The sequence below is a fragment of the Uloborus diversus genome, chromosome 3 (genome assembly GCF_026930045.1).
Source record: "Uloborus diversus isolate 005 chromosome 3, Udiv.v.3.1, whole genome shotgun sequence".
NCBI lineage: Eukaryota > Metazoa > Arthropoda > Arachnida > Araneae > Uloboridae > Uloborus > Uloborus diversus.
Genome location: NC_072733.1, coordinates 34,849,391 through 34,861,903, shown reverse-complemented (window position 1 = coordinate 34,861,903; position 12,513 = coordinate 34,849,391). Strand labels below are relative to the sequence as shown.

At 33.3% G+C, this 12,513-nt stretch overlaps 1 protein-coding gene across 1 annotated transcript in view; it reads right to left on the bottom strand.

Annotated features, from left to right (window-relative positions):
- LOC129218337 (uncharacterized) overlaps positions 1-11,799 on the bottom strand; it is a 148,893-nt gene extending 137,094 nt beyond the window's left edge. Inside the window, exons 1-3 of the mRNA XM_054852576.1 lie at positions 11,773-11,799; positions 6,944-7,145; positions 3,178-3,400 (exon numbers count right to left, since the gene is read on the bottom strand). Coding sequence (XP_054708551.1) covers positions 3,178-3,400; positions 6,944-7,145; positions 11,773-11,799 — 452 coding nt within the window. The remainder of the gene's footprint in view (positions 1-3,177; positions 3,401-6,943; positions 7,146-11,772) is intronic.
- Between the last annotated feature and the right edge of the window lie 714 nt (positions 11,800-12,513).

The window sequence follows — 12,513 nt, the reverse complement described above, 5'->3', positions numbered from 1 at the left end:
AAGCGATGGTTGTTGTTCTTGTAAACTTGATGTTCCCAGAATTAAATAAAAACTTTAACGTGTAATTTTGAGTAGAAAACCTGCATTTTTAGTCCACTTTTACATTTCTAAATGCATTTATTTATTTATTTTTTTTTGCCAGAGTCATGTTTGTCTTCTGAAAAAAAAAAAAAAAAAGCGTTCCCGAGAGGCTCCACGGGAAGGCATGCTTGATCTTTACTCCCCCCCCCCACCAATGAATTCTATGAGACTTCATTAGGCGTGAAAAGGATTTTTCATTCCTGATTAATTTAACTAGATTTGTGTTTTCTCACTTCATGAGTTAATATCAAAAACTATTATCCTGCAGCACTAGACTTCACAATCGTGCACTTACGTTTCGTTCCTCCGTTTACATTTGGATAATTGTTCATCTTTGTTTAATTGTTCAAAAGTATATTTATAAAGGCAGAAACGCCTTTTAAAACAAGTTCCATCATAGGACGGTTGCAGCTTTCACATTCTTCATTCATTTTGTCAAATTCTGGAAACTTTTGTTTGACTGCGCTTTTTAAAATACCTTTCACATTTGGCTAAAACAATTATTCTTCCAGGTATCTCAAAATATAATGAAACATTTTATGAAAAATTGCAAAAGCTTTCTCAATTTCTGGATTGGGACAGGTTAATTTCCCCCTGTTAATGTCAAGCAGATATTTTTTGTCGTTTCTTCTGCCACATCAAACAAAACTGATTTGTTTGAGGCTAAAATTTAACGCAAGGGTGACACTGCAAGTAATTTTATTTAATTTTATATACAACATATCCAGGAATATAAATGTTAAAAGGGTAAATTATTTTCCTTCTCTTTGGTGTAGTTACAAAAATCAATATCAATCTTTAATAAATAAATCTATATTCAGGTAGATACTATGAATTGTAATATTCTAACAAATACTTTGAACGAAAGTAAGTTGCTCTCAATTTTGAAAATAGAAATTTTACAAAATTATATTTCATTCACACATTTTAAGAGATTTTCATTTATTTCATATGAAGACACATTCATTTATAAACGCTGCAAGACTAACCAAGTCAGTTCTTAAATACGAATACATCATTTACGATTCCAATAAAGTATAAAATTAGTTAATTAGCGTATCCTCATACGTTAAAAATAAAAAGAAGAAAGGTAAGAACACATAAATCATTTAAAAGAAATCAATTTATTTACCTTCAATTTAAATCAATTTATCATGCTATAATTTTGTCTTTAAGTAAAAATATATTTTTTTTAACTAAGGCAAAGAAAAAAGATTTAATAAAAAACTAAATCCGTATTAAAATATTAAAAATATACAAAGCATAGCGAACGCTTATGCCATTAAAAAAAATCAAGTGGAATATGACAATTTTTGCAAAATTTGGCCGATATGTAAATAAAAGAACACAAGAAATCCACATGGTGCTATACTGGACGAAAGAAATTTCCCATCGCTTAAGCGCTAGTAAAGATGGTGTCTAACTTGTTTGGCCCAGGCCCACAAGATTTTTTTTACCTTCTCGCTAAGATTCGCGGTAGTCCCGGCTTGCTAAGCTGGAAACGTGGTAGATAGCTAGCGTAAACATTCAAGGCGACAGTGGAGTAGCGTCAAAGTACATCATTTTTGACGTTAGACCACGTCTGACAAAGACCACGTCTTGTTTGAAAAATCGGACACTTAAAAAAATTAATTAAACGTTAAATGTTTTGAAAATTAAAGATTTTCTTCGCTCCATGTTATTATTATTATTATTTTTGTCGCTCATTCTATCAACCTGAGTGACTAACTATAGTACTTTTGACTGATGGAAACAACCCCATTAGATTGGTGTGTATCTTTCATGATTTGAAAATTCAAACTAATTTTGTGTTTCGATAGGTAGAGAGAAAGGTAGCATTGAGAACAAAAGCGAAAATTTTAATATTCCCTGAAATTTTATTAAGCCAGTTTATAATCAAAATAAAAACTGTATAAAACTTTACTATTTCGAAACTTAAAAAAAAATCTACATGAATCTGGGAGAGATTGAAAAAATGCTGATTTTGCCCCTCTTCACGTATCCGAAAAATTCTAATCCCTCCCAGAAAAAACTCCTGAGTGCGCCACTATTCTACTCTCATATTTTCATTTTCTGTTTAATTGCATTATTACGTTTAGAAATTTACCAACGTTCAAAAATTTCTCCCATCTCTTTCTTGTCTTCGTAATGTGGTAAATATACACACACATCGGGCAAAAGCTGCAGCTACTTTGTGGTCCATTTTGTAAACAAAAGAAGCGACGTTGACATTGACAGTTGAAAAGTGCGGGAATGCTCGTGACGTCACCGGCTTCTTCGCGCAAAACACTCCCCCGAGAGTGTGTACGCCTCTCTCATTCAGCGCACCCCTCGCCAATCTCTCGGCCATAAAAAACCTCTCGGGCTCTCGGGGGGAGAATGTGGACCTGGCGTTAGGGAAATCGAAGGTGAATCCAATAAGATTATAAAAAATATTGTTCCTAACTCTGTTCATGTTGTAAGGAGCCCCCAAAAATGAGTTGTGACGGAAGGGATTTTAGTGGGTATACTGCATACTTTAGTTTTCTTATTGAAAATAAACAAACAATATTTTTTGTGTACTCCCGCCTGCCGGTGGCTTAACAACCAACTGTTTAAGGCTGTATGCTTCACTTGAAGTGTATCTTGAGCGTAAAAGCAGTATGCAACTACTTTAATGAACACTTAGAAAAAGTAGAAGCTTCCAAAAACTAGTTTTGCCGATGAATTTTACTCTTGCTACCTTAAAATGCTTGAAAGCCAGTTGGCGTGGTTCAAAATTAATGAGTCAAACTGCTACTGTTAAGTTTTCAGGTCGCCCTCCTGTTAGTAGAATATAGTCTAAGTCGGATTGAGAGATATTCATCGGGGTTTAATTCAGGATTACCAATATGTTACACCCCCTCCCACCATTGATAACCAAACCAGACTAATACTTCGATTAGTGCCTCAAGATTTTTTAAAACTTTCATAGTGCATTGAGTTAGACAAAAAGTCTCAGCAAAACGATCAATAAAAACGCAAAATTATTAAATCCTTGTAATTAAATTAGATAGTATTTAATTTTTGGGACATTCTGTATTTAATTAAAAGTCAGCCTGTTGAAAATTAACTTACCATATTTTTTGCTTAGGCACGCCAGTCAGTGGTTCAACAACCAACTGTCTAAGGCTGCATGCTTCACTTGAAGTGGACCCCGAGCGTAAAGGAAGCATATCAACTACTTTAAGGAACACTCTATGAAAAGCTGGAGCTTCAAAAAGCAAGATACAGCTTCCAAAAGTTGAATGCTTCATCAATTTAAAAGAACCTCGTGGAAGTTTGAGCGTCGAATTGCATTCTAAAAGATAAAACAACAGTAAAGTTAACTATTTGAACATTGAAATAGTGAAGGTTTACTAAGTAATTAACTATATGTATACGATCAAAAGCTAAATAGAGATAAATTGCAAACTCTTTTTGATGTAGAATTGTTTTCTGATTCTAAGAATCTCTTATAAACGTTATCTATAAGAAATTAAAGTTATACTCTTCAAAACATTGGCATTCATTCATACTAGCAGTCGTTCATACTAGGTGTAATATCGTTTGAAATGTTGATTTGTATAAGTACTGAAACGAGGTATTATGCTAATCCAAAACAAATATGATGTAAATTACACTGTTATAACCAGAGGTTCCAGACGAGTGAATATATTCCCCCTAAGGTGAAAGCATGGTGCCCAAGGGTGCCATACTAGCCAGGAAGTAGAGCAGGGGTGCGAAAACAGCAGAAAATCGTAGACAGGGGTGCCAAAACAGCAAGCAATCGCAAAATGACTTGCTGGCGCATGCGCTTCCGGCATACATTCACCATTCAACCACTTCAATATGGCGGACGAATGATAGATTGCATCTATGCGTGGCTTCTATGTCTTTCACATTGAATGAAGTACACTATTGGATTAAATCTCAACTTTTCTAGGATAATTATTTAAAATAACAAGTAAGTACAGCTTTTGATAATTTTGTAGCTTTTAGGGCTTTCAAACATAGTTAAAAGTATGTTTAATGCTTTTCAGTTACCGTTAGTCCGTTACGATACCGTAGTACCGTTAGTTGTTGATTTTCAGTTTACCGTTACTGTCGTGAAATTTCCATCATTCAAAACGCTACTAAATATATATATCATTGTTTTCTTGAGTACTCGATAAGCAACATTTAATCACGAAAATAAATAACCGCAATAAGATTATCCATAATCAACAAGTGAGAACCTAAATAAAAATGATTCTTGTGCTTCGTAGATCACTACACAACCGCGAGCGCAAACAATAAAAAAGAAATCTCTCTCCGTCTAGCTTTTTCTTTTGCTTTTTCGTTCAAGTGTTTGAATCATTTCCTGTTAGCGGTTAATATTTCGATAGCGTTAGGAATTGCTTTAGGTCTTTAAACTGTCGAAAAATTTCATGTGCATTTTATTTTATTGTTACTCTTGATTGAAATTTTGAACGTTCGAGAAACGATTTTGTTTTTCCGTAACTTTAATATCCCAGAATATTTTTGGCTCTTCATGTAAATAATTCATACGTACCTCTAAACTTTACTTTCGGTGCGGTTATTTCTCACAAATGATCATTAACTTAACTATGATTATTCAAATAATTACTCGTCTTTAGCTTTAAATATATTTGTGACAACTTTTTGATACCAAATAAAGTCTAGATATTTATTGTTTTATTATTTTTTAATATTACTTTGTAAAAAAAAGAAAAACTCATCAGTACGCAGAATTTTTTCACAAGTTTTTTACCGCCCCGAGAGTTATTATAATTATTATTATTTATTTAATTTATTTTTGAGAAAAGGATAAAAATTTCACTGGTCCGCAATGTTTTTCATTTGCTTTTACCGACCCGTGGGTCAAAAGAGGTTGAGAAACACTGATGTAGAGAACGATCAGATGAATTAAAGCAATGAGCACTTCTTAACTATGTTGAAAACTCGGAAATATGATCAAATGCTGTAATTGCAAGTTTTAATCATTTCCAGGACTGAATTCATGCAATGTGAAATGTGTGCAAAACGTAGACTATCATGAATCAAAACAAAACTATTTAAAAAAAAAAAAAAAAAAAAAAAAAACACAACTGTATTCAAAAACGCACATAATACGTTGGAGGGGGGGGGGAGGATCTAAAGTAAGGGTGCCATTTCTCTCTCCGAAGGTTCATTCTTTTCACCCCGGTTGCCTATTTTTTAAAAAGTGCCTGTTTTTCACCCCAGTTAGAGGTGCAATTTCGGCTCCGTATTTGGTGCCGCTGGTGAACAAGCGTTTCACACCTGAAAGGTGCCGAATGCAACCTGTAGTTTTAACAGTGTATGATAAATATAGTGTCAAAAAGAGTACAATCATTGTGAGTCTTGAATAAGCAATTTAATGTGCAGGGCAATCATTGCTTTTTTCTATGCAAAACACAAGATGAACATTGAAATAAAATATTTTATTTCTTCATTCTTTAGTTTATAAATTTTTAAGTTTATTTTTGAGAATACATAATGTATCTAATATCATAGTAAATAGTTTAGGCTATTAGGTTTTATTTTTGTGTCAAATCTTTTATATTAAAAAAAATGATATTGGTTATGGAATCCAGATTTTGCAGTCAATAAAACAACTACAAATATGTATGAATATCAAAACGTAAAAACAAGAGGCACTTGATACGACTTAATTTACTTTGTCTTAAAGTTACAATTTATTATTTTCCAAACATTAAAAAAAAATATATAATATTCAAAATTGTTAAAGCTAAAAACATTTTTGTTGCCTATTTAAACTTAATAATTTGAATTCAAAGTGAACTAAAATTTATTTCAGACAAAGTACAAAAAATTAATAAAAAAAAAAAAAAAAGAGAAAAAAAGCGAGTTTAAAAGTAAAAATTATCAAGCACTTTTTGAGATGAAAGGTACGTCGACTATTAAGTCATGTCATTTAAAATGGAGTGAGCCTTTGATAATTTGTACAGTTGAAAACAAATTCAGTTATTTTTGGATCCAAAATCTTACTTCAGAAAATGGTCATACTTCATAAATACAGCAAAAATTAGTTTTAATGATGCATCTTGAAAACAAAATGACTTCTTTCAAAATATATTTAATCTCTGTGTTTTGTAGTTATGGCTAGGATCAAGCTGTTGAGTTTTGGAATACACAAGATGTTATTTAAGTCTAGTTTTCCCGGTAAATTAAGCGTTGATTTGCCAGAAATTTAGTAAAACTGGTGTGACTACGAAATGTGACGAAATAAGACAATTAATAAATACTTAATTTCGCGCACATTAATGTCGAGATGATGACTCTAAATATTTATTGATGAGATTTCAAACGCTTAGCAATAAATCATGAGTACCTCTTTGAGTTACAAACGTAATTGCTGTGCCACGGCAAATATGATTTCTTGTGGATAGGTTTGGCAATGCCGAAATACAAAAAAACACTAATGTCTCACAAGTTTTCAACACTTTTAAATAAAAAATTAAGCTTGTAACAGCAGTCTATTTTCAATTTATTCATTACTTAAATATGTTTAATGATTTAACTCACTTTATCACGTCTATTTTGTAAAGATTTTTTAAAAAAATACTAATTTTGTCGTTTACTCGAGCTAAAAAATATGTTAAACTGTTAAGCTTTAACTTCAACCTCAAAAGAGACTTGAATATTCAAAAAAAAAATTCTTTTATAGATTCATAGCACGATACACAGTCATTTTTAACATCTTTGGAAGTTTTATTGCATTTATACTTTGCTGGAATAAATAAACTTGTCAACGTTTTGGAATATCAAAAAAAAAAAAAAAAAAAAACTATTTTTTATAGTAAAAAATGAATTAACCTACCATATTTTGTTGCCACAGGTTTCATGACGGCTCGGAATCTGCAGTTAAAGCACCTTGAAATATCTATCAACAGAAATTTTCCATCTAAAACTAAAATGTTCAGTTGGTCCTCTTCTGATGATGAAAGAGTAAGTGCGGCTGTAGCCTCGGATATATTGTGAATAAGCACTTTTGTCTCTGGTGGCATGAAAAGGTCTTGGAGCTGTGAAGAAATAAACAAATATTGATCCTATATGGTTAGAATACCACATCATTCACAAAGTGGCTAATATTATTATCAAATTCACCGTCCAATGTCAGAGGCTTAATTTATTTTTAAAATGCTTCTCTCTGGTTTGATTAATTTATATTATGCTCAAATTGATGCTGTAATTTTCGATTTTACTTTTCTTGTATTAATGGTGATTTTGATAAATAAGAAATGTTGATGTTAACTATGACAAAAGGAAATATTGATTAAATAACAGTCATTAAAAAAAAAAGAGCAATGTAGGCTCTGTTTCAGGTCACCAAATTCGTATGTACACTCTATAACAAAAAAAAAAAAAAAAAAAAAAAAAAATCGACGCACCGAGAAGCAATCATCCGATTGCTTTGAAATTTTGTATGCATGAGTGTTTTGACCAGATATGCAAATAATTAAAATTTGATGTCCAATGAATGAATAGTTTGATCTCCAGCTCATCGAAACTGCGCATCTAGCAGATGTATATAAAGAGCAGTTTCTTTAATGGTCTGTCACAGCACTTTCTTCATCTCTATGAACCATCAGACGTTCGACCTAAACATCAGTGTCCATCATGACCATTTACAGGCGGTTGGGACAACGAAATCTACGCTCTCGCCGACCGTTACGCCACCTGCCACTGACGCCAACACACTGTCGAGCCAGATTAGGTACAGTGGTGCATGGCTCGATCAGGTTGGAATGGTGTCGACTGGGGACGTATAGTTTTTAGCGACGAATCCCGTTTCCAACTGTGTCATGACGATCATCGAAGATGTGTTTGGATACACCCAGGGCAGAGGGGGGATACTGGTTTCACTTTTGCGCGCCACACTGGCCCTCAACAATGCATTATGATCTGGGGTGCTATTTCTTTTCATAACTGGACCCCTTTGGTCGTAATTAGAGGTACACTTACTGCACAGTGGTACGTCGACGACATCCTAAGACATGTTTTGCTGCCGTTCCCTTTGCAGTATCCTCGGCTGGTTTTCAGCAGAACTATACCGGATAACATACGGCACGTGTTGGTACGAACGGCTGCAATCTTGTCAAACTCTTTTGTGGCCTGCCAAATCTCTCTCCCATCGAGCCTGTCTGGGATATGATGGGATGGCGATTGCATCTGGCAAGGAATGTTGACAACCTCTTCCGACAATAGAAGCGAATTTGCCTGGAAATACCGCAAGACAACCTCCGCGAGCTTTATCGGTCTTTGCCACGCCGTGCTTCAGCTTTTATCCAGGCTAGAAGAGGGTCAATATCTTAGTGAACTTGTTACTGTAAATCTGACATAAATAATTCAATTGATCTGAGAATTTAATCATTTATTATTCTGTGCATTGTCATCTTATCCACCAATTTTCGTCTCAATCGGATCACTCCTTCTTGGTACGTCGATTTTTTTTTGTTATAGAGTGTATTTTCAGCCAATTGTTGAAGCCACTCTGTCAGTTGACTAAAATAAGTAAACGAATAAATAAAAATTGGAGGCTTCAAGTGACGGCACCGAGCTTTGAAGGGTTAATACTTATTTTATTATACAAATACTATTTTTAATCACATAATTGCAGTACCTAAGAATAAAAAAGCTACAAAATTTTTTGACATAACAAATTTTTTACCTTTTAAAAATAAATATTGAAAACACGTAATTATATTCCTGAATTGGATAACTATCACTACATACGACTAAAAATTTATATACATAGCTACTTATATTGTCTAAAAATAATGATACTGCAAATATCAGCTTGTATAATTAATATTTTACATTACGGATTTTTTTTCCATTTAGGTGAGGAACAGGAAAAAATAGTTCATAGTATAATACATAGTAAACAAGCTGCATTAATACTGTTTTATGAATTAATGAGCATTATACAGGGTGTTCATAAAGTCTCTTCGCAGTAAAAAGTAAGAAAATAACCCGAAAAACATATACTGATAACTCAAATACAAAAAATCGTGTAGGTATACATTAAATGTTAGTTTCGACATTTTATTTAAAATAGGTGCTGAAAATGTTTTCCTCTTTGTTACATTCAAACATTTACCCGTTTAATTTAATTGGCAAACACAAAACGTAATGTTTCAGCTGTGATGGATTGGACGTAATTCTTTTATCTCCAATTTTAATTCGTTAATATTTCTGGAATTGTTCTTATAGACGTGGTATTTGCCAGCTTCCTACGGGTAAAAGTCAGGGGATTTCACCTAAATTGTAATCTTTACTCTTTTTTTTTGGTGTTCGAAAATGTCGTTGCCTCAGAGCAATAGTAAGATATCTTAATGTTATTTCTGGGATTAGATATCGTATTGTTTCTCCGAAGCGCTGATGTAATAAAATTGTTCTCTTTAATTAGACATTAAGAGAGTATTAAAATTAAAAAAGGAATAAAAATATGCAAAGAATTATACTTCCCTTCTAGTTTTGTTTTACTTCCCCAATTTTGTTTTCTTTAATATCTTATTTAATGGTCTTTCGGTATTTTCATTGCCTGGAACATTATTTTAAAAAAATGGTTTCAACTTTCAAATGCGGTTTATCAGTGCAACTTGTTTCAAATCCTGTCGCTTAAAACTGCTTTAATATCATCTGTATACTGAATTCTCAATCAGAATTTAGTAATAATAAATATTGCCAGAAAATAGCTTATACTAATTGTGCATTTCTCGATGTTCCACTGTACCCCAAAACCTGTCCCACTGTGTCCCCACATGGGGCAGAGAGGGACACTTTGACAGCGTTTCGAAATTTCATTTTTTCAAATAGAAACGACTGAGAATAAATTATGAAAACAATCACAGTGATAGCTAAAGAATTCTGCTATCATGCCCTGCAGTTAAAATTTATTGAAAACTAGAATTAAAGCAATTAAACAAATCAAAAGAAAACAGTCCCACAGTGCCCCGTTCTCCCCTATATGTTTTTTTCTACGTTACAAATTGTTTGGCTGTAAATAAAAAAAAATCAGAACACCTGAAACCACTACAGCGTTGAATCGAAAAAAATCTTTAATGCGATTTTTTCAAGCGTATAACTTTCTTGTAAATAAAATTTTTCCTTCAACTCAACATTGTATTACTCTTCTGAAAGCAAAAGTAGTAAGGTGATAAAATTTTCACATTTTACAACTGATTTCAGCACATGGGCTACCTTTTCGCTTAGCTTCAACGGTGGCCCACAAACTACAAATTCGAAAATGCATTATAAAAATAGTTACATTTTACCGTACAAAAAGGCACGTTATTGTATGTTACAGATAAGAATAAAATTCAACTTCGAAAAATTTACTCAAAACCCAAGAAAATTACGAAAAATCATCGAAGATTAATTAAGGCCATCTTTGTCTCAATCACCAAAATTTCCGCATGCATAATTGTAACCCGAAGCTCTTATTACAAGAGGCATCTGAGGTGCTGATGACACTCCTGAATCTTTAAACTACCCGTTTTAAGACTAATTAAGGAGTCCTTGTTATAATCTTAAAAAACTTGACGTCAGCTCTTACGCTCTACTTGTCATACATTCACTCGGATAAATTAAGGGATCAGCAACATTACAAAGAGAGCTATTGCCTCTTGTGATACTAGCTTTATTCTGTTATTATGGGGCTAAGGTTGCATCATTTATTAATAGGACATTTTCAACTTAGGTTTGTGTTTATCTCTTATTCGGAATTTAGGTTTCTTGAAAATTGGGCTCCAAAATAGCTCAAAAACAAATTATTAGTAAGTATGACAACCTTAAACTAAACTGATTTCTTTCCGAGTAGCCCTAGTGATTAACAATAATTATTTATCTGTGTCATTAAGTTGTGAATAATTCCAAACCATACGTATTGGCATATTAGTACAGTAAAATTAGGCCAAAAAATGGCCATACTCAAACATCCAAAAAAAAAAAAAAAGTTTAAACCCGTTGCAAATTATTTCTTACCATACCAGCAAGAAGAGGTAAAAAGTCCCAGAATTTTGCTCGTAAGGTTTGGGGGGAAAGGGGGGGGGTGGCTAAATATTCCACTTAAAAAATATAATTTCTATTAATTAAAAAATTACTCAAAAGTCGCAAAAACCAGTCTATAACGGTAAAATAATAAACTCTAACAGACAGAAATGCTAATTAATCGAGGTGCACAGGCGGGAGGGAGGGGAGTAGGTTCCATGACACAGATTGCGTCATTGGAATTTTTAAGGCAGTTTTTTCAAGGGGTATTTCTTTCTTATTTGAGGGCTTTTATTCTGGATGGGTACTCCGTAACACTTGAGGGGTGTGCCATCGCTTTGGGGGGGGGGGAGGGCAGGGCTGTTATTTGCATTCTAAAATCAGCGGTTGCAGTGAAGTTCGCGAAAAATTTCACTGATTTTAAACTTTTCTGAAGTACAAAATGCTATACAGTGTTATTAGAATAATGTCATAAGGATCATCCTAAAATGATCTAAGCAAACTCAGTAACCAGTTTAGTTGTGACTGGAGTTATTTAACTGTTTAGAGAGCTGGAAAGATAGGTAAAACTAAATCCCTGTGAAGCACACACACACACAAAAAAAAAAAGTCCAAACTGACTAAAATTTCCCCCCTTCTTCTTAATTAATTTACTTCAACTTTTCTACACTCGTTTGCCATCACTCTAAGGGGGGATGAACTGAAATTGCCAATAGTGAGACAGGTAATGCTGCAATTCTGCACTTTCTAAGTCGGTGGGAATTCTCGTTTGCAAACACCAAGCTGTCTCTCTTTTCTGCAGTCGGTTATGTGAATTATGCTAAATATGCGCACATATACTTGCAACACTGTCTAAAACTTTTGAGTAGATCATGAGATAAAAAATTTGATAAAAGTGTTGCATCAGCTACCCAACAATCCCACACAGTGACAAATTTTGGTGGTCTACACTGCAAAAAATAATTGTTGTTTTTATAGTAATATACTGCTTTTTCTTACAGTTTAATACTGCTCTGCCAAATAACAGAGAAAAACTGTAAAAATATTTTAGATTGCACAAAACGATGCGCAAAAGGTGTTTCTTTCATACGGGAACAGAAACTAATGAATTCAAGATATTGGCAGCCATGTTTTTTGATGATTCGGGTGAGCTGAGGCAGGATTGCTCAACTGCAATCCAAGTTAAAGGTAAGTGCTGATTATATTATTCATTCCCTTTTCCTCAAAATATAGTTTTCTTTATCATCGAGAATGTATGTAAAATAACAGTTTATTTTGAAATCGCAATTCGTATCCCAATATTCGTTGATGCTGACTTTGCAATTTCTTATAGTTGCTAAGTTGCAGCGATTGCTTTCTAGCAAAAATCTGAGTAGTTGTTGTGATTCTGAATAT